Genomic DNA, 23615 nt, shown 5'->3' on the forward strand with positions numbered 1-23615 from the left:
GGAGGCGGTGACACCATTTTCTGGACTTGCGCAGTCTAAAGTACGCATGCGTATCGAACACATGCGTACGCATATCCTTGAAGATGGAGTAGCGCCGGAACGAAGTCAGGTGAATATTGAAAGTGCCGGGGGCCTGAGCGACAGAGAGGTGAGTATGTGATTTTATTTTATTTTTTTATTTTTTTTATCACAGCAACAGCAAATGGGACAAGTGTCTGTATGGAGCATCTTATGGGGCCATAATCAAGGTTTGTTCAGCACTATATGGGGCAAGTGTCTGTATGGAGCATCTTATGGGGCCATAATCAACATTTGTGCAGCATTATATTGGGCGAATGTGTCTATGGAGCATCTTATTGGGCCATTATTAACCTTTATGCAGGATTATATGGGGCATATTTTAATATGGAGCATCTTATGGGGCCATCATAAACTTTATGGAGCATTATATGGGGCTCCTGATTCAATATGGATATTCAAAAATACTTAACCTACTGATGTCTCAATTAATTTTACATTTATTGGTATCTATTTTTACTTTTGACATTTACCGGTAGCTGCTGCATTTTCCACCCTAGGCTTATACTCGAGTCATTAAGGTTTCCCAGTTTTTTGTGGCAAAATTAGGGGGGTCGGCTTATACTCGAGTATATACGGTATGTACGCATGCAGATGTATGCTGATCAAACGCTGCGCACAGAAATGCTAATGTGAACCCGGCCTTAGAAATTAGGTGAATATAACTTGTTTATTTTTAAATAAGAAATTAAGTGTTTTGTTGTATTTAAAATGAGACTTAATTCTTGCTGTGTCTTTATTTACCATATGACTATAGGATTAGTAATGGATAGGTATCTCATAGACATCTCTCCATTACTAAGCCGTGGGCTTGATGTCACCTGACAATACAAAGGTGACATCAACCCCACAAATATGAACCCCACTTGCCACCACTACAGGGCAATTATTTATTTAAATAATTAAAAAATACGGTGTGGGGACCCCTCTATTCTTGATAACCAGCCTTGCTGAAGCTGAGGGTTGCAGCCCCCAGCTGTGAGTTTTGTCTGGCCAGTTATCAAAATTACAGGAGAACTCACGCCGTTTTTTTAATAATTTACAGCGCAGGCGTCGGCTGATGAATACTCCCATAAGCCACTCCCATGAGCCTCTCCCACACTCACTGTTATTAGCGGCAGCATGCGTCGGCTGAATGGAACTGTAGTCCCATCAGCTGACACCAGTGACCGGAGGTGAACTTTATACCTCCTATCACAGGTGTGCGCTCATATTGTCTTTTGACAGCGTGAGAACCGCAGCTCTCTGACCGGCGGGGATGAATTTACCGCCAATGAGAAGCGCTGTTTGCCATGCTACCCTGGTACATGACAGCGTCGTAAACACTGGATGTTCAGGCCTCCCATTCAAGTGAATGGGGTCCGGATACTGTTCTGGTATGAAAACCTTTTGTTAGGGTATGTGCACACGTTGCGGAATGTTGTGCCGATTTTCCCGCACTGATTTTGGTAAATCCGCAGTGCAGATATACTGCGGAATTACCGTGGATTTACTGCGGTTTTTGTTCGGATTCCATCTGCGGTTGTACACCTGCAGATTCCTATTGAGGAGCAGGTGTAAACCGCTGCGGAATCCGCAGAAAGAATTGACATGCTGTGGAAAATAATCAGCAGCGTTTCTGCACGGAATTTTCCGCAGCATGTGCACTGCGGATTTTGTTTTCCATAGGTTTACATGGTACTGTAAACTCATGGAAAACTGCTGCGAATCTGCAGCAACCAATCGACTGCGGATCCGCAGCAAAATCCGCAGCGTGTGCACATACCCTAAGGCCATGTTCACACTTTGCGTTTTTTACCGCGGAACCGCGGCAATTTTGATGCTGCAGGTCCGCAGCAGTTTCCATAGCGTTTCCATTTCCATGTAAACCCTATGGAAACCGCAAACCGCTGTGCACATGCTGCGGGAAAAACCGCGCAGAAACGCAGCGGTTTAAAACCCGCAGCATGTCACTTCTTTGTGCAGAATCGCTGCGATTCTGCACCCATAGGAATGCATTGAACCGCTTACTTCCCACATGGGGCTGTGCCCACGTTGCGGGAAGTAAGCGTATAATGTGCGGGTGGTACCTGGGGTGGAGGAGAGGAGACTCTCCTCCAGGCCCTGGGAACCATATTTGGGGTAAAAAAAAGAATAAAAATAAAAAATCATGTTATACTCACCTCTCAGCGCTGCACGCGGCCGGCCGGTCAGAGTTGCTGTGCGAACAGGACCTGCGGTGACGTCGCGGTCACATGACCGTGATGACGCCTGGGTCACATGACCGTGACGTCACGAAGGTCCTTCTCGGCACAGCATCTTTGGAACCGGAGCGCCGGGTGCAGCGCCGAGGAGATCCGGACATCGGAGGGTGAGTATAACCAATTTTTATTATTTTTAACATTACTATTGATGCTGCATATTGCTGCATATGCAGCATCAATAGTATAGGAGTAATCCCGCAGTGGAAACCGCGGAACAAACCGCGATAAATCTGCAGGGATAACCGCAGCGGTTTTGCCCTGCAGATTTATCAATTCCGCTGCGGGAGAACCCGCAGAGGGACGCCGCAAAGTGTGAACGTGGCCTAACTGTTCGGCCAGACCTGAACATCCAGATATCCACCCATCTGCTGTATAGTTGATGTGTTTTGAAGTAGAAAAGGTGGGCAAGTGTAAGGATGTGATGACTGCACTATGTTCCAAATTATTATGCAAATGATATTTTTCTCGGATTTTCCTAAATGGTCGGTCCAAATGACAGTCTAATAAAAGTCATCACCCTTTAGAGTATACATCGGATTTTATTGAAGAAACCTCCCAATGATAACAGTATAATCTCCAAAATGAATAAAAACTCAAAATGCACTGTTCCAAATTATTAGGCACAGTAGAATTTCTAGACATTTGATATGTTTTAAAGAACTGAAAATGCTCATTTGTGGAATTTGTAGCATTAAGAGGTCACATTCACTGAACAAAAAAGCTATTTAACTCCAAAACATCCTAACAGGCCAAGTTACATGTTAACATAGGAACCTTTCTTTGATATCACCTTCACAATTCTTGCATCCATTGAACTTGTGAGTTTTTGGAGAGTTTCTGCTTGTATTTCTTTGCATGAAGTCAGAATTGCCTCCCAGAGCTGCTGTTTTGATGTGAACTGCCTCCCACCCTCACAGATCTTTTGCTTGATGATACTCCAAAGGTTCTCTATAGGGTTGAGGACAGGGGAAGATGGTGGCCACACCATGAGTTTATCTCCTTTTATGCCCATAGCAGCCAATGACTCAGAGGTATTCTTTGCAGCATAAGATGGTGCATTGTCATGCATGAAGATGATTTTGCTCCTGAAGGCATGTTTCTGCTTTTTATACCATGGAAGAAAGTTGTTAGTCAGAAACTCTATACACTTTGCAGAGATCATTTTCACATCTTCAGGAACTTTAAAGGGCCCTACCAGCGGTTTCCCCATGATTCCGTCCCAAAACATGACTCCTCCACATCCTTGCTGACGTTGCAGCCTTGTTGGGACATGGTGGCCATCCACCAATCATCCACTACTCCATCCATCTGGACCATCCAGGGTTGCTCGACACTCATCAGTAAACAAGACTGTTTGAAAATTAGTCTTCATGTATGTCTGGGCCCACTACAACAGTTTCTGCTTGTGAACACTGTTTAGGGGTGGCCGAATAGTAGGTTTATGAACCAAAGCAAGCCTTTGAAGGATCCTACACCTTGAGGTTTGAGGGACTCCAGAGGCATCAGCGGCTTCAAATATCTGTTTGCTGGTTTGTAATGGCTTTATAGCAGCTGCTCTCTTTATCCGATGAACTTGCCTGGCAGAAACCTTCCTCATTATGCCTTTATCAGCACAAACGCGACTGTGCTCAGATTCAGCCACAAATCTCTTAACAGTAAGATGATCACGCTTAAATTTTCAAGAAATATCTAATGTTTTCATCCCTTGACCAAGGCATTGCACTATTTGATGCTTTTCGGCAGCAGAGAGATCCTTTTTCTTTCCCATGTTACTTGAAAACTGTGGTCTGCTTAATAATGTGGAACATCATTTTTAAGTAGTTTTCCTTTAATTAGAATCACCTGGAAAACTAATTATCACATGTGTTTAAGATTGATTTCAGTGATCCATTGAGCCCTGAGACACACTGCCATCCAGGAGTTTATTTGAAAAATAAAACAATTAAATCGTTTTGACACTTAAATCCAATTTGCATAATAACTTGGAACACAGTGTATGGCCAAATTGTGATAGCTAGATCCCTGGAGCCGAGCATCTCTAGAATAACAGATCATGTGGGTGTACTCGGTATACAGTGGCGAGCACATTCCGATGATGGACACGTGGTGATTTGGAGACACAGTGCTAGGTGCCCAAGGCTCACTCATGTGGTAATGAAGTGAATTTGAACGCAGGGCTGCAAAGTGTCAGTGCTAACCACTGAGCCACCTTGCTGCCCATTCTGTTTTTTAATTGATCACATTACAAAATTACTTGTTATTACTAATATGTGTACTACACTTTGCTCAGGATACTGGCCACCACTGCAGTCTAGCAGCATATATGTGTGTTTATATGTGTGTATAGATGGATATTCACTGCTCCCCACACCCATAGTCCCTCCCACCTCTCAGTGCCGGTTTCAGTGCATAGAGAAGGGATTATGGGCATGTTGTTTTTTTTCTTTTTGTTTACTGCTCGCTTTTTGCTGTACAGTACAGTGACTCGAACACTTGTGATGAGTGCCGTACTGCAGTCCATTGGCTGCAGACATTGCATTTAGTAGTTATACTGTTTGTACACAAGATTAGAATATGTTTTTTTTTTTATGAGCTTCAAAGTTTACTTTCCTCTTTCTGTTATTTCATCAGGGTAACTAAAGAAGTAGATTGCTCATCAAGGGAAGCCAAGGCCTTTATCAAAGAGCAAGAAAAAGGACAATCAGACCCGGGTCCTGTGCCTCCAAGGACGGTCACAGCCGCCTGCTCAGGGTGAGTTCTGCATCAAAGAATGGAGCAAGGCAAAGGAAAAAGTTGAGTTCCTGGTTAGAGAAAAAGTTGAGGTTCCTTATTTATACAAAATATAAAAAAAAAGTCAAATTCAACAATGTTTGCGCAATAAGATCTCATAGTGTCTAAAATGTCAGATGCAAGTAGCCAGTTGACAGGCTGGTCAAACAGCCTATCTATACTTGTCCCTCTGACTATGCCTTAATGCACCACTTCAGTGTTTTTTATCACCGTGCTGGAGTTGTGCTACTACACGAAGTTCCCTGTTCCTAGTCTTACACTTACTCACCGCTGTCCTCTTCTGTTCTTGGCGCTGCTCCTATGTGCGCGCGTTGCGTATTTGCTTGCAGAAATTTCTGCCAGGTTTCCGCATCTTGGCAGAAAAATGCAGTGGAAAATACTTCCTTTTTTATGCATGCACTTTTTCCATCCGCATTTGCAGTGCATTTTGTTCTGCAGCATGTCAATTCTTTTTGCATTTCTGCAGCATTTTTGACTCATTGACTTCAAAATTGAGTCAGTCAAATCTGCAACAAAAACGCAGGTGTAAAAAGGTTTGCGGATTTGCTGCAGATTTGCCAAAAACGCTGGGAATTGTCAAAGGAAATGATGTCAGAAGAAGGAAGAGTGTGTGTGTCTGTCTGTGTGTGTGTACCCATGCGACTACTACTCCCAACCAGCTACGTCTTTTACAGAGACAACATGAGTCGATGATGGGAGAATAGTCTCATCAACCTGCGTCTGTGTTCAATTGTAAAAAACAAAACAAAAAACATTTACATAATTACATACATATTCACATACAAAATACATACTCACCGGACGCGTAATCTCCAGTGCCTGTGTCTCCTGCAAACAAAAATAATAAACCAACATATACTCACCTTTCCGCCGTAGGCCATTTAATACCGAGAGTCCCATGGCGATCTCACCCGGCCTTCGACGATACACTGTGGGAGCGATTACCTGCTGCCAGTGTATCATGGAGCTACCGTGAGAGTTCATCAGCTGATTAGCTCTGGTGCTCTCTCTTACGGCACCGCTGCACGGGAAAGTTCTCACACAGCTGTAGAAGTGAGAGCACCAGAGCTAATGACCTACTGTGAACTCTCAAGGCAGCGCAGTGATACACTGACAGGAGGTAATTGCTCCCGCAGTGTATCATGGAGCTACCTTGAGAGTTCATCAGCTGATCAGCTCCGGTGCTCTCACTTATGGCACCGCTGCGTGGGAAAGTTCTCACACAGCAGTAGAAGTGAGAGCACCAGAGCTAATGAACTACTGTGAACTCTCAAGGCAGCGCAGTGATACACTGACAGGAGGTAATTGCTCCCGCAGTGTATCGCCGGAGGCCTGGTAGAGCAGTCACATCTCCCGTGAGATCGTCGTGGGACACTCGGTGTTAAATGGACTACGTTGGACAGTATAGTGTTATATGTTGGTTTCTTATGTTTTGATTGTTTGCAGGACACAAGGGCGTCAGGGATTAGGTGTTCAGTAAGTATGGTAAGTTTAGATTCAATAAAGGAGTCTGTGTGATTATTTCAAATAAAGGACTTTATTCTGGCCGTGCACAACACTTCAGGATTGTCATTGCATTACCTGGCATAAGTATTCTATTGCGTTTTTGGATCATTTATGCGTGTAAAAACGCCACGAAAATACATCGTGCGCACATAGCCCAAGTCTGAGACCAGAACAAGGATCTCCTACACTTACATTGGGAGCTTGGGACTGTTACCTCTGACTTCCAGTGAGTCACAGCATGTCAGCGTGGGCTGGAGTGGCGCAGGGAAGAGCTGTAGACGGCAGCTGCTAAGTATAATACTAGTGTGAGGGAACTTATATTAATGGCGCCACTCCAGCACTGAAGTAAAAACAATTCTGGAGTAATTCTTTATTTAACATGTCATTATGGGGTTAAAAGTATAAGATCTCCTCTTTTCCTGTGCAGCTCCTGGTCAGGCCTGCTTCTTGAGGATGAAGTGGGTGATCTCAGCAGCTTTGCCGTCTGCTTCACTGATAGCATATTGTGTCCATTGGAAAAAAAACAAGCGCTTGCAGAAATGTTCCCCACCCCCATGTCCAGATTACACAGCCAGGGATCTGTATCCGATCCTGTGTTGTATCTGTATTGTGTAGCATCTTCTTGCCGCTCGCTCTATAGTCGGGGGAGGAATAATGGCCATCTCAGTACTGGGGCAGGCTTGCGCTTCTCTCAGCAGAGGACATGATGCTGGAGAGAGACCAATGGAAAACCCAAGGTCCAGCTCTGGACATAGGAGTAGTACTAGGAGCAGTGGAGATGGAGAAACCAAGAATTTTACATTAAAGGGAATCTGTCACTCCCAAAATCAACGGTGAGCTAAGCCCACCGGCATCAGGGGCTTATCTGCAGCATTCTGTAATGCTGTAGATAAGCCCCCAATGTATCCTGAAAGATGAGAAAAAGAGGTTAGATTGTACTCACCTGGGCGGGCGGTCCGATCCGATGAGCGTCGCGGTCCGGTCCGGGGCCTCCCATCTTCATAGGATGACGTCCTCTTCTTGTATTCACTCTGCGGCTCCGGCGTACTTTGTCTGCCCTGTTGAGGGCAAAGTACTGCAGTGCGCAGGCGCCAGGAAAGGTCAGAGAGGCCCAGCCCCTGCGCACTGCAATACTTTGCTCTGCCCTCCACAGGGCAGACAAAGTACGCCTGAGCCGCAGCGTGAAGACAAGAAGAGGACGTCATCGTAAGAAGATGGGAGGCGCCGGACCAGACCGTGACGCCCATCAGACCCGGACCAGCAGCGGGACCGCCCCTGGGTGAGTATAATATAACCTCTTTTTCCAGGACGTCCCCCTGACAGCACATTGGAGGACGTCCTCCTCCTTGCAGGGACAGGAAAAACAACACGAGAGGTTAAAAGGTCCCACTCCGCCCCCTTTCCTTTAGTGTTTTTTCCTGTCCCTGCATGGAGGGACACACGAGAGAAGACAGCGCGGTAACTCACCAATCTGGAGGGCTCGGGGGATCGTGCGGCTAGGCCAATATCCTTCCCCCGCAATAGTGGCCCAAGGCAGAAACTTCCCGGTGGGGAGTCCCTCTGCCCAGAGACCAGTCGAGCGGACGAGCTCCTGGGTTGAACCGCATCCTCCCGGGGGGGGGGGGGGGGGGCTCTCGGTTCAGGCGCCAGGAGAGAGGAGGCGCCACATGGAGGATCCGGCGCCAGCAGCAGAGTGCAGTGGAACGCGGAAGTAACAGGCATATACTGGAGGGAACTTCCAGTGTCATCGTAAGGTAAGGTGACATCATATCCGGGGGAGGGACGCTGCCCGGCGTGCGTTCCACCTCGTGGAACGTGGAAGTGCGTGCGCTTTAGGCGCAAAAAGAACCCGGAATCGCCGCTGGTGTTCATCCAATATCTCCTTCCTGAGTGAAGGAAGGTGGTGGCGCCAGATTTGAATCTGTGGGATACTGCGGCTGCAGGACACTGTTGGAGCCCGTGCCAGCCAGGCTGCTGCAAATGCCGGAGACTAAGGGTGAGTGCAGCAGAAGCTGCTATACCCCTTAATTTGTCTGTTTGACCACATGTTGATCCTGTGCATATTTTTTAACAGAAAATATGGAGGTCAGAAATGAGGAGACAGGGGTAAGTGCGCAGTGCGCAGAGTACACACATACGCCCGCACACACACTGAGTAGTTCTTATTCTTATCTTAGGATAAAGAGGCCACTCAGACTCCCCTCCCTCAGGCAAAGAAGTCTGGCAAGGTGTTGTCAAAATCTAAGAGATGCTCCATATGTAATGTAAAGCTTCCAGAAGCATACAAGAAAGCTCTCTGCAACACCTGTATTACTAAGATTGTCAGAGATGAACAACCGGCAATGCTATCTGAGATGAGGAGTCTAATTCGGGAGGAGGTCCAGAATTCTTTAGCCTCATTGTCTCGACGGGATCTGTCCAGTCCCTTCCGGCCCGTAAGAGACCAAGAAGTGACCCTGATCAGGAGGATCGGGATGATTCCTCAGAAGCAGAATTGGAATTCAGAGATTCAGACCAGGAAGAAGGAGAATTGCCGCTGGAAGAGGAACAAGGAAGAAGATATTTTCCAGTGGAAGACACAGAAGAGTTGGTTCAAGCTGTTAGAAGTACTATGCAGATAAAAGAAGAACCACGTACGAGATCTAGACAAGATCAAATGTTTGGAGGTCTCACGTGTCAGGAACGAACAGTATTCCCAGTGAGTGAACACATCCATCGGATGATATCACAGGAATGGAGAGATGCGGAACGTAGATTGGTGATGTCTCGAGAGCTTAAGAACCGTCTTCCATTCGATCCAGAGGAGATCAAGTCATGGGAAGAAATTCCTAAAGTAGATGTTCCCATAGCCAGGGTGGCAAAGAAGACATCCATACCTTTTGAGGATTCATCTAGTCTCAAAGATGCAATGGACCGCAAGGCGGATATCCTTTTACGTCGAGCCTGGGAGACTTCAGCAGCCTTAATAAAAAGGAACATTGCAGCCACGTCTGTAGCAAGATCCATGTTCCTTTGGATGGGACAATTGGAAGAACATTTAATTAATAAGACCCCGCGGGCAGATATAATTGCTTCCCTGCCTATCATTAAGTCCGCTATGGCCTTCATGGCGGACACTTCGGCTGAGTCTGTTAGATTTGCAGCCAGAAATAGCTCTTTGTCTAACGCAACCCGAAGAGCTATTTGGCTTAGATCTTGGTCAGGAGATAATGCATCTAAAAATAAGTTGTGTGCTATTCCATTTACAGGCTCCAGGATATTCGGTCAGGCTTTAGATGACATCTTAGAATCCGCATTGGATAGTAAGAAAGGATTTCCCGAGGATAAACCGAGGAAATTTCAAACCTTTCGGAAAAGACCCTTTCCTCCCCCTCCCCCTCGCAGACAGCCAGAGTATAGAGAACAATGGAGATCTAGCAGAGGGACCTTCAAGGGTTCCTATGCTCAAAACAAAAGGGGAAGGGGTTCTCTTTTCGGGTCAAGCTATAGACCTAGAAGACAATGATGCCATAGGTATAGGCGGGAGACTAAGCCTCTTTCTAAAACACTGGGGTCAAATCTCAGACAACAGTTATGTCCTAAAAATAATTTCAGAGGGTTACAGAATAGAACTAGTATCCCGCGTACCACAAAGGTGTATCGCACCTACAGTAGTAAGACCAAACTCTCCTATGTTCTCAGACCTGCAGGAGCTATTCAGTTCTGGGGTCGTAGTGCGGGTCCCCTCTCCAGAAGAAATAGGCTCAGGTCACTATTCTTCTCTTTTTTCGATTTCAAAGTCGTCAGGAGGTTCCCGTACAATAATAAATTTAAAACCTCTGAATGTATTCGTCAGATACAAAAGATTCAGAATGGAGTCCATCAGGTCTACCGTTCACCTGATAAGCTGGGATTCGGTAATGTGCACTCTCGATTTGAAGAGTGCGTATTATCAGGTTCCGATTCACCCCTCATCTCAGGAGCTGCTGAGATTCTCCGTGAAAATCCCGGACCAGACCTGCCACTTTCAATTTCAATGCCTCCCATTCGGGCTAGGTTCAGCCCCAAGAATTTTCACGAAGTTGGTAGCAGAAGTGGTGGCTTTCTTAAGAAACCAAGGAATAATAATAATTCCATACTTGGACGATTTTCTTCTCATAGCACGAACAAAGGACATTCTGCAACACAGAGATCGGGTCATAGAAGTATTGGAACAACTAGGATGGGTGGTAAACCGAAAAGTCGCATGTAAGGCCCGAATCCCGAAAGATATTCCTGGGAGTGCTCTTGGATTCTACGGTCAGACAATCATTCCTGCCAGAGGACAAGGGGATCTCAATAAAAAAGATGATTTTAGAATTCCTGAGAAGTCCAGTGACGATAAGATCTGCCATGAAGGTTTTGGGGAAGATGACAGCTTGCATCCCTTGTGTCAGATGGGCTCAGGCTCACTCAAGACCATTACAAGAACAAGTCCTCAGGGTATGGGACCGTCGTCGTTCGTCATTAGACAGAAAGCTACAGTTATCAACGAAGGTAAGAAGGTCACTGCGATGGTGGACTCAAGACTGCCACCTAAGAGTGGGTGTTCCTTGGATCTCAACCCCTTGTGTCGTAATCACCATGGACGCAAGTCAGTGGGGATGGGGAGCACACTTGGGAGGAAGATTCTTTCAGGGCAAGTGGCCCGAAGAGATCAGTCAGATGTCATCAAATTACAGAGAACTTTACGCGGTTTGGGAAGCTCTCAGAAGAAACCGTTCCCAGCTAAAGGACAGACACGTAAAGATCTTATCAGACAATGTAACAGCAGTATCCTTTTTGAGACATCAAGGAGGTTCCAGACACAAGGCTCTCCAAGATCTGGCACAAAAAATATTTGCTTGGGCAGAAAACACGGTCTTGTCAATAACAGCAGTGCATTTAGAAGGATCTCAAAATGTTCTAGCCGACTACCTAAGCAGAAGAAAGGTTTGTCCAACCGAATGGGAATTAAATCAAAGAATTTTTCAAGAACTATGCCATCGTTGGGGAACTCCCGGGATAGATTTGTTCGCCACAAGGAAAAATTCAAAGGTGCCCAGATTTTATTCACTCAACCCTTCAGATATGCCGGAAGCAGTCGATGCCTTAAGTCAAACATGGAACGAGCCTCTGTCTTATGCATTTCCCCCAATAGCACTCATTCCTGTAGTGCTCAGGAAGATTCAGGAGGACCAGGCGACAGTGCTGACAATTGTACCGTTTTGGCCAAAAAGAAGCTGGTTTCCATTGTTGGGAGCCATGACAACGGAAAATCCTATCAAACTCCCGGTATGGAAGGATACCATTCATCAAGGACCGGTATTACACCAAGACCCGGAGAGATTACATCTATCAGCATGGATCCTGAGAGGGATATCTTGAAAGCCAGAGGCCTATAGGATGAAGTAATTTCAACCATCCAAGCGAGTAGAAAGCCTGTTACCTCAGCCATTTACCACAGAATCTGGAGGAAATTTTGCATGGAAAGTTGCAGGTCGGCCGTGATACCGGGGGCCTTGGATGTTCCCAGAGTTTTAAACTTTTTACAAGCTGGCTTCAACTTGGGGCTCAGGCCGAGTACTCTTAAGGTACAAATCTCAGCCCTCAGTACTTTCTTGGATTATCCATTGGCCTCCCACCCTTGGATAATTAGATTTGTGAAGGCTGTCCAAAGATTACGGCCTACCTTAAGACAGCTAGCTCCCACCTGGGACTTAAATTTGGTTCTTAGGGCTCTTTGTAAGGATCCTTATACTCTCGAGGAAGACATGTCCATCTCAATACGTACCTGGAAGACGGCCTTTTTAGTAGCAATTACAACGGCTAAACGTGTAGGGGAAATTCAGGCTCTGTCAATCAAGGATCCTTACCTTCAGGTCCGAGAGGACCATATAATACTAAGATTAGATCCAGCATTTATCCCTAAAATTGCCTCGATTAAAAACCGGAACCAGGAGATAGTGTTTTTTTTTTTTTTTTTTTTTTTTTACCTTCCTTTTGTGAGAACCCTTCCAATGAAAAAGAACAGGCTTTGCACTCCCTTGATGTTAGACGGGCAGTGTTAAATTATCTAGAGGCTACTAGCTCTTGGAGGAAGGATTCTAATCTTTTCATTCTATTTGGGGGTAAGAATAAAGGTAAAAAAGCCTCCAAGGCATCAATAGCTAGATGGATCACAACTATAATTTCAAAGGCCTATTCATCAGAAGGGGTAGATTGCCCTACAGGAATTAAGGCGCACTCTACTAGGGCTATTTCAGCATCATGGGCTGAAGGAGCAGGAGCATCCCTAGACCAGATTTGCAGGGCCGCAACTTGGGCTAGGGTTAACACATTCTGTAAGCATTATAAATTAGATGTATTAGCAGCTCAGCAAACATCATTTGGGAGAAAGGTTCTCCAAGCAGTTGTCCCACCCTAAAGGAGGTTTTCTTTGGTATTCTCCAATGTGCTGTCAGGGGGACGTCCTGGAAAATGGGTATTATACCTACCGATAATTCGGTTTCCAGGAGTCCATCCTGACAGCACTGTTACTTCCCCCCCTATGTATACTATTTCATATGCTGGAATATGTTTGGTTAATAAATATTGCAAAGTATATCTATCCATGGTGTGGTACTTGTCAAAACACTAAAGGAAAGGGGGCGGAGTGGGACCTTTTAACCTCTCGTGTTGTTTTTCCTGTCCCTGCAAGGAGGAGGAGGACGTCCTCCAATGTGCTGTCAGGATGGACTCCTGGATACCGAATTATCGGTAGGTATAATACCCATTTTCTCCTCTGTTAGGATACATCGGGGATTTATCTACAGCATTACAGAATGCTGCAGATAAGCCCCTGATGCCGATGGGCTTACCTCATCCTCGATTTTGGGGGTGACAGATTCCCTTTAACTGCAATCCCCAATTTTGACAAACCTTGTGAATCTTTCCCCTCCTATCTACAGCTTGCCATACACATTAGATGGTTTTCGACCAAACTTGCCCGATTTAGTAGGACTGGCCGACCATGTATTGTGTGTGGGAACCTCACGACTCATCAGTGTGTCAAAAGTGTAGAAATTTCATCTAATACTCAAAAAGTTCAATGCAAGTTTTCTCATTTTTTTCTTAAATCAAGTGCAGGCAGCAGAAAAATGCGTATAAAGTGCAAGTGATAAAAGCGACCTAACGTTTCGATCCGATTCTGGGTCTTGTACACATACATGAAGACCAGAGGCGCAGGAACGCTTGTACAGACATTGCCAATAACGAAATACTCCTACAAAATCCCCCTTTCGGGATTTCCAGCAGCTCATGGGCTAACTCTATATCCAGAGCAACTATGTGGTCAACACGATCAGGTCCACACGTTGCGTTACTTTTATCACTTGCACTTTGACTCATTTTTTTCTGCTACCTGCTCTTAATTTAAGAAAGAATTAAATAACTTGCTTTGAACTTGTGTGTGGTGAAATGTCTTCACTTGATGTCCACCTCACCTCAACTGCTGTGTGCATGTTAATTTTTGTTTACTGCTTTACAATCGGCGTCATCAGTAATTTTCCGATATGAAGAAAGAAATTACAAAAGTTGTCCTATTGTTTGCAGTGTTAACCCCTTAGTGACAGCCAATTTTGTACTTCATGACCAAGCCCATTTTTAAAATTCTGACCCCTGTCCCTTTGAGGTAATAACTCTGGAACGCTTCAATGGGTCCCAGTGATTCTGAGATAATTTTTTTCTTGACATATTGTACTTCATGATAGTGGTAACATTTCTTCAATATGAGTCACGTTTATTTATAAAAAAAAAAAACGGAAATTTGGCAAAAATTTTGAAAATTTTCAAACTTTTAACTTTTGTACTCTTAAATCAGAGACATGTGTCACATAAAATAGTTAATAAATAACATTTCCCACATGTCTACTTTACATCAGCACAATTTTGGAAATATATATATATTTTTTTTGTTAGGACGTTATAAGGGTCAAAAGTTGACCAGCGATTTCTTATTTTCCCAACAAAATATACAAAACCATTTTTTTTTACAGACTACCTCACATTTAAAGTGTTTGGGGGGGTCTATATGACAGAAAATGCCCAAAAGTGACACCATTCTAAGAACTGCACCCTTCAATGTGGTGCGCAAAACCACATTGAAGAAGTTTATTAACCCTTCAGGTGCTTCACGAGAACTAAAGCAATGTGGAAGGAAAAAATTAACATTTTTACTTTTTTCACAAAAAATTTACTGTAGACCCAAACTTTTATATTTTCACAAGGGCAAAAGAAGAAAATGGACCACAAAATGTGTTGTGCAATTTCTCCTGAGTACGCCAATACCCCGTATGTGGGGGAAAGCCACTGTTTGGGCGCATGGCAGGGCTCAGAAGGGAGGGAGCAACGCAAAATTGGCTGGAATCCATGTCACATTTGGAGACCTCCCTGATGTACCTACACAGTGGAACCCCTGCAATTCTAACTCCAACCCTAACACAGCCCTAACCCCAAAACGCCCCTATCCCTAGTCCCAACTCCACAACAGTCACCCCAACTCCACAACCGTCACCCCAACACCATAGAATGGAAAAAAAAATGTGGTTTTTTTTAATTTTTACCTAACTAAAGGGGGGTTTGTGTTACTATTTTTTTTTAATTTTGATCACTGTGATAGACCCTACCATAGTGATCAAAATTAACCAATGGAAAAAATCTCCTATTGTTGGCGGGTACCGGCTGGCAGATCTTGGTGGGCGCACTGCCATGTGCCAGCCATTTTATTCCAGGAAGATGATGTGGAGGGCCGGGGGACGGAGCCAGAGGGTCCGGGGATGGCAGAGGAGGTACAGGGGGGCTCGGGGGACCCCATTTCTCTCTTTTCTGGTATGCTAGGACATATCAGAGGAGAGAGAAATGAATGGGAAATTGTAATTTTCCAGTTCACCACCTGACAGCACCATTGGAGGACGTCCTTCTTACCGTCAGTGGGACAGGAACAAGTGGTTAAAAGGACCCTCCCCTTAACACCCACCAGTGTTTTTCCTGTCCCACTGTGGATAGGAACGGCAAGCGTGTCCTCCGACAGTGCTGTGCAGATGGTGGTTATCGGGGGGCCCAGCCTTTCCCTTCCCCACCGCAAGACATCTGCTGCTGATACCTGCGATGGGGGGCCCTCAGCCTCCCCAGTGTAGCACTGCTCCTGGGGTCTGGTCAGCTTCCTCCTCGCCGGGGGCTCTCGGTCCGGGCGCCAGTCTGCTGGGCTGTATGCAGCGGCCGCTTCCAGCCGCGGCAGCCGCGTCATTTCCGGCTGCGACAGGCGCACTGATCGGATGTCTGCCAGCAGGCAGATCCCAGCGGCAGCGCCGGCCTCAGGAGAGGCTTTTCAGCACGGTCACGCAGCGTGGAACGCGGTGAGGAGGGCAGGATCAGCCAGGTAAAGGCATATAAAAGTGGGGAATGGGGCTGTATATGTCGCCGGCCATCCTGATAGGGAGCACCTGGCTAATGTAATTTCCTTATGGAACACACAGGCAGACCTGAGGGCCCAGAACAAATACAGGGGCACGTGAGTAGGCTACTCAAAGCCATACAACAATGCCACTTCCTAATCCCCTATTTACTTGGAGGTAATACTAGGATCACTGTGTGTTATAGGGAGAGCCTCCCACCCCTGCAGCTGAAAATAAAAAAACTTGGGAGGAATAAATGTCCCATTTGTGCAGCTAGATTACCAGAGAACTGGAGGAAGCCACTTTGCAAGTCATGCACGTCTAAAATCGTCGGCGAAGAGCATACTTCATTATTAACCAACATGAAGTAATGATACATCAGGAGGTTCAGGCTTCCATCTCAAGTCTGAATCTTCCCCAGACCAGCCAGACAGAACCGCAAACATCGCAGAAAAGACAGAGTTAGTCCAGCCCATCTTCCCATGAAGAAAATTCCGGAGAGTCTGATCAGGAAGAAAGAGAAGACTCAATAGGAAGAGGAAAGAAATATCTCTTCTCGGCAGCAGATACAGATGAACTCCTGCATGCAGTACGTAACACCATGCAATTACAGGACACTCCAGAGGAAACCTCATTTCAGGATGAGATGTTTGGCGGTCTGCATGCTCAAGTCACTAAAGTTTTTCCGGTTAATAATCACATTCAATAGTAGAAGCAAAAATGGGTTGGCGCAGAGTAATCCTATGCACAGGTATTTGCTGCAAACACAGACAATTCCACAAAAAATGTCGATAAAAACAACTAGATATACTATATGGTTTGCGCAAAAGAATACCTTGTAAAAAAAAAACGAACAACTTTATTACAAAATAAATAAACCATTAGAATAAGCCTATCGGCGAATAGTAAAAAGCCACATCAAATACGTGCAGAAAAAAAGTCCCAAGATTCAAGTTCATTAGCTCCAGAGAAAATAAGATTGAAGCGATTGATGCATAGAGTCCCCCAAGTTAGTTGAATTTAGAACAGCTGTATGTGTTAGATGATAAAAGGGTTACTTCTGAAGTACAGATGCTGGAATCCGTGCTGTAAAGTTCCTCTCTATACCATCGAGATGTTAGAGTCTGTGCTGTGGAGTTCCTCTCGGTGGAAAGTAGCAGCCAGAGAAAAAAGAAAAAGATGCTAACAGGAGCACGGTCCCGGCCGGTGACACACGCTCCCTAAGCCTGCTCCCCGCCAGCGTACGAGCGTACAAAAGCCCGTGCTTGAAGTCTGCGGCAGAGAAGTTGACCAGCAGGACCTTACGTGACATAGGCGGTCATGTGACCGGCGAGGGTACGAGGCGTAGTAAGGACCAATTCCAACACGTTTCGGAGAACACGGTCTCCTTCGTCAGGGATGGTCCTATGAAGAACAGAGGCTGCTTTATATACGATCAACTCATTAGATACAAAGGAGTGAGGAATATGCTAGGTGAATGCAAATAGCTCAACCTCACTGTTGAGGCCAGCTGGTTTCAATGAGTCCAAATTAAATATCCATTTGCCTTCGGCTCTGGACAATTTCTTAATAAAATCACCTTTCCTCCAATCTTTTTTCACAATTTCCAATTGGCTAAAGTGGCAAAGAAGACAGCGATTCCATTTGAGGACTCCTCTGCGCTGAAGGAACCAATGGATCGCAAGGCAGATGGACTGCTTAGGAGAACTTGGGAATCTTCAGCAGCAATAATACGGCCAATATAGCAGCAACCTCTGTAGCCCGATCCATGCATCTATGGATGGACAATCTCAAGGCTAAAACCTCCAGAGATCCTCAAATCCTTACCATTACTAAAGCTCGCAACAGGATTCATGGCGGATGCTTCAGCGGAGTCTGTGCAATTCACCGCCAGAAGCGAGTCTTTGTCCAATGCAGCCAGAAGAGCTATCTGGCTAAAAACTTGGTCGGGGGATATTCAATCAAAGAATAAACTTTGTGGGATCCCGTTCTCAGGGGGTAAAGTGTTTGGGCCAATTCTAGATGACATATTAGAAAAAGCCTCAGACAAAAAGAAAGGGTCCCCTGATGAAAATATGAAAAAATACCAGCCCTTTCGTTGGTCCCGACCCAGTCAGAAGACAGACTACAGGGGGAAGGAGAAAACTGGGAGATGGTCTTATCCCAAAGGTGGAAATGCTAGAGACTCCATCTTCCCGGGTCCTGGTTCAGGGAAACCGAATAAATGACATCAGAGTGGGAGGTCGGTTACCAAAATTTCTAGGGGGTTGGCAGAATATAACGAAAAATCCATGGATTCTTCAAGTGATTGCTCAGGGTTACAAGCTAGAGTTCCCCAGCCTTCCTCCAGAAAGGTTCATAGTAACCAGATCCTATCACCTCTTAAATTCCCCTATGTGGCCAGACATCCAGGAGTTATTAAAATTAAAGGCAATTGTCCCAGTACCCATCCCAGAGAGAGGCAAAGGCCATTATTCAAACCTCTCTTGAATAAAAAGTAATCGGGAGACTCCCGGACGATTACACTGGGGAACACAATTTTTTAAGAGTTAGGTCAGACAACTGTTCTTAATTAATTTTTGGATGCTGAATCCAGAAATGATCTCGGTTTTTCTCTACCACTTCAAGTTTTTGAACTATAGGATTTTTGTCTTCTCAAAAATATGTAAACTACTGTACCTAAAAAGTGCTTTTTTTTTTTTTTTTAAATAGTACAAATCTGAACAAAAAATGAAATCTATAAGAAATAGGCATGACAAATATGTTTTTTAACACTATCATGTTTTTTATACAGGATATATATATATATATATATATATATATATATATATATATATATATATATATATATATTGTAAAAATGTACATTTATAGCTTTTTCTGGAGTGTTTAACTTGAGGACAATCACGTTTGATGCTCCAGCAATAGTAAGCCATCATATGTAGATCCCATCTACCCTGGTAACGGTAAATAAAACACTGAGATGGAAAGTTACAAGCTTTGAAAACTAACAAAGAAAAAAATCATAAAAGATATATAAATTACAACTAAGCGCCCAATGTAAAGAGAAAAGCTATCACAAATCCTATTTATTCCTACTATGATAAATTTTTTGTGTAAAGATATTGATATTTATGACGTATTGGGAGCTGCACACACCTCTCACCACACTGTCTCAGTTGTGACTACTCTTACAAGTTGCCACGTAGCTCTATATGAGTCGAATTGTAATCAGATAACAAGTCTTATTACAGATATCAGTGCAATTGTGCTTCTCTGGCAGGTAAGTTGTGGAGGAAAAACTTGACGTGCTAGAAAAAAACAGACTACATTTTTGGAATCGGCATGCCAATTTTAGTATAAATCAGCTCAAAAACCTAACTCAACAGAATTTTTTTTTCAAATTGTTCCCCAGTGTTATTAATCTCAAACCCCTGAACAGGTGGATAAGATACAGGAGATTCAGGATGGAGTCTATAAAGTCCACAATGCCTCTGATAGACAAAGACATGGTGATGTGCACCTTAGATCTAAAGAGTGCATACTACCATGTCCCAATCCACGCTTCCTACCAGAAATTCCTGAGATTCGCTCTGATGAACAGAGGAATAGTTTATCATTTTCAATTCAGGTGCCTCCCCTTCGGCCTAGCTTCGGCCCCCAGGATATTTACCAAACTCATGTCAGAGGTAGTAGCCTACTTAAGAAATAAGGGTATTTTCCCTTCCCCATGACAGCACCGGTACATGAGAGATGGTCCCGCCCCCAAGAACAGGAAACCTGCATAGGAGATAAAAGATGGGGGCGGCACCTCTCTCCTCAGTTTGGTTTCCTGTTCTTGCGGGGAACCTGCGGTGCTGCATGGGGAGAGGTCTCCCGTGCTTGGCCGGTCTCTGACCGAGGTCCGCGGTGGGAGCAGCGGTGGCGGCGTGTGCGCGTCGCCTCCATACCTGGAGCTGCAGGTGCGTCCTTCCCACTGCGGACTCCCCGGCGTCCGCTCCTGGCCGGAGGCTGGGCCGAGGGAAAAAAGTGAGCGTTCCCATCACGACGCTGGCGCCGACTGAATGGGGGAACTTCCGGGATTGAACCGGAAGTGACGCTACACGCTGAAGAAGCGGTGTGCTGACACTCCCCGGGGGGGAGGAAGTTCAGAGGCGCACACACCGCTTCCTGCCCGCCATATTTAAAACTGCAAGGCGGCAAGCAGGCGCTGGGAACAGTCTCCTGCAGGATGGCAGATCTAAAGGAATCGACGATCCCAGCTGAAATCCCACAGCCTGTCGTGGTACTGAGGGTCCGGTGGGTGAGTGCCTTTGTAAGGCAAAAAACATGTCAGTGACACTGTGTTTTTTGTATATATGCAGGGAAAAAAAGTCACCTCTAAACAAAAGCATAAAGTATGTGCACTCTGTGATAGAAGCCTCCCCAAAACGTATGAAAAGCGTATGTGCCGCTCATGCATAGAAAAAACGGTGTCTGAAGAGTCTTCATCTTTGCTTCAGAATATAAAAGATATAGTTAGAAGCGAAGTACAAAGCACTGTAAAGGAGCAGTTAAAACATCATGGACTGCAGAGCTCCGTAAACCCATTCCCTACGTCTGCCCAGACATCTGACGTAGAATCCGAGGGTGAACTGGGTGAGCTTCCGCCCGACGAGGGTTCGGACCTGGACTCTTCAGATGAAGAGTGTGGCCGGCCTTATGTGTTATCAGAAGATGTGGGGAAATTGCTAAAACTGGTCAGGTCCACCCTGGGGGTTGAGACGCCAAAAGAGAAGCAAACAGTTCAGGACTCTATGTTTAGTAATTTGGAGGATAAGAAACGAAAAGTTTTCCCGTTTCATGATAACATTCTAAATCTCATTAAAAAAGAATGGAAAAAACCGAATAAAAAGATTTCAGTTCCCCAGGCTTTAAAACGTAAATATCCCTTTAGTGAGGAAATTTGCGAGAAATGGGAAAAGGCGCCTAAGTTGGACGCGGCTATCGCAAGTACCTCCAGGGGCATAGCACTTCCCTTCGAGGACATGGGGGCCCTAAAAGACCCCCTAGATAAAAAGGCGGATGCCTTTCTAAAATCAACTTGGGAGGCCTCAACTTGGGCGTTTAAACCTGGAGTAGCGGCTACTTGTACTGCCCGTGCCATGGTTAAATGGCTGGAGGAACTTAGTGACCAAATAAAAAACAAATGTCCAAGAGACAGACTTCTAGAAGTCATCCCTCCACTTCAAAATGCAGCGGGATTCCTGGCGGACGCTGCCATTGATTCTGTGCGGTTTGCTGCCAGAGCTAGTGCCCTTTCAAATTCGGGAAGAAGGGCGTTATGGTTAAAGAACTGGAATGCTGATTTCCAATCCAAAGTGAAGCTCTGTGCAGTCCCCTGTGAGGGCCAATATTTATTCGGCAGCGCTTTAGACGAAATTTTAGAAAAAGCAGCGGACAAGAAAAAACACTTCCCTCCACCTCCCTTCTTTAGACGACGTTGGTATGACAATCGTCGGTCCTTTCGAGGATCAGGTAGGGGCCGAGGCCGCCCAACGGATAGAACCACACGGGGGAAACCCTGGGGTGAGAAAAGAGAAAGAGGTTTTCTTTTCAACAAACCCCCAAAACCAGATCCTAAACAATGACGCCATATTCCAGGTGGGAGGAAGGTTACGGTTTTTTTGTCCATCAGTGGGTAACCTTACAGCCGTCCCAATGGATAATCAACTTGTTATCAGACGGTCTACGGTTAAATTTCATCTCCCTTCCTCCCCACCGAATAAAAGTTACTCGTGTGGCCAAAAAGAACCAGTTAATTCTCGAGAAAGAAGTTCGTCTTCTTCTAGACAAAAAAGTCCTGGTAAGAGTACCTTCACAGGAAATAGGAAGGGGATTTTACAGCACCCTTTTCCTCACTCCAAAACCGGATGGATCTTTAAGAACTATTTTCAATCTAAAAGAATTAAACAAATTCATCCGAGTAGAAAAATTCAAAATGGAGACTCTGAGAACGGCGGTAAAACTGCTCTATCCAGGATGTTATATGGCAGTGATAGACCTTACCGATGCCTATTATCATGTGCCAATCAGCAGAGAGCATCAACAATTCCTGAGGTTGGTTGTGCAGCTGGGGCAGGTCTACACCCATCTACAATACCAATGTCTCCCCTTTGGGGTATCGGTAGCTCCTCGTATTTTTACAAAAATAATTTCGGAAGTAGCATCCTTCGTAAGGAGAGAAAACATTCTGCTAGTGCCATATTTAGACGATTTCCTCTTGATAGCAGACAATCAAGAAGAGTGTATAAAAGCAGTTACGACAGTACGAGAGCTACTAACCAAACTAGGTTGGATAATAAACTTAAAAAAATCAAGATTGATTCCGGCCCAGATACAGGAGTTCCTGGGGATCCAATTAAACTCAATCAAACAGATCTGTATCCTTCCAGACAGGAAAATCGAGGTCATAAAACAAAGAATAACACAAATACAGGTGGCCCAATACGTCTCGGTGAGGGAAGCCATGTCCCTCCTAGACATGCTTACTGCAACAATTCCGGCGGTCCAATGGGCACAACTTCATTCAAGGGACCTACAGTGGGAGATCCTGTCAGAACAAACAAGAATACCCTACAATCTAAACCGGAAAATCGTATTGTCACAACATGTCCGGGACTCTCTAAACTGGTGGCTAGATTCCGGGAATCTAAAAAAAGGGGTCCCATGGTCAATCCAGAATCCGGTGATACTGACCACAGATGCGAGCCCATTAGGTTGGGGAGCACACCTATCAGATCGGATCCTACAGGGTCTATGGAATCCACAGATGCAATCAGCCTCCTCAAACCTGAGGGAATTGACAGCAGTAAGGCAGGCAATTCTTCAATCAGAAGAAGATCTCAAAGGGAAACATTTAGTAGTATTGTCCGACAACAGCACAACGGTGTCGTATATAAATCGACAGGGAGGAACCAGATCAAGTTCCCTAATGGAAGAAGCAGGAAGACTATTTCTTTGGGCCGAAAACCACCTTTTATCCCTCACAAGTACACACTTAAAGGGGTCGGAAAACTTTGTCGCAGATTTTCTGAGTCGTCACGTCCTGCACCAGGGCGAGTGGTCGCTAAATCAAAGAATATTTGGAGAAATCTGTGCAGTCTGGGGGCTTCCTCAAGTGGATCTTTTTTCCACAAGGCAGAATCGAAAAGTAAAAAGGTTCTACTCTCTAAACCCGAAAGAGAACCCGGAAGGAGTAGATGCGTTACTACACCAATGGAAATTCCAACTAGCCTATGCGTTTCCCCCGATCCCATTGATCCCTACAGTCCTGAAGAAGATCCGAGAAGAGAAATCACGCATAATCTTAATCGCACCCTTCTGGCCAAAGAGAGCTTGGTTCACTTGGCTCAGACGTATGTCCATCTCGGACCCGTGGATACTTCCAGAGGTCCCAGACCTTCTACACCAGGGTCCGGTGACACATCCTCAGGTTCACAGCCTACACCTCACTGCTTGGAACTTGAGAGGGGACTTCTGCTAGCAAAGGGGTTCTCGGATCCATTAATTACTACTCTACTGTCCA

At 45.2% G+C, this 23615-nt stretch overlaps 1 protein-coding gene across 1 annotated transcript in view; it reads left to right on the top strand.

Moving 5' to 3' along the window:
- Positions 1-23615, top strand: part of CFDP1 (craniofacial development protein 1) — a 93345-nt gene that overhangs the window by 14661 nt on the left and 55069 nt on the right. Inside the window, exon 5 of the mRNA XM_077288182.1 lies at positions 4953-5072. Within this exon, the coding sequence (XP_077144297.1) occupies positions 4953-5072 (120 nt within the window). The remainder of the gene's footprint in view (positions 1-4952; positions 5073-23615) is intronic.

The sequence above is a fragment of the Ranitomeya variabilis genome, chromosome 2 (assembly GCF_051348905.1).
Source record: "Ranitomeya variabilis isolate aRanVar5 chromosome 2, aRanVar5.hap1, whole genome shotgun sequence".
In the NCBI taxonomy this organism is placed as follows: domain Eukaryota; kingdom Metazoa; phylum Chordata; class Amphibia; order Anura; family Dendrobatidae; genus Ranitomeya; species Ranitomeya variabilis.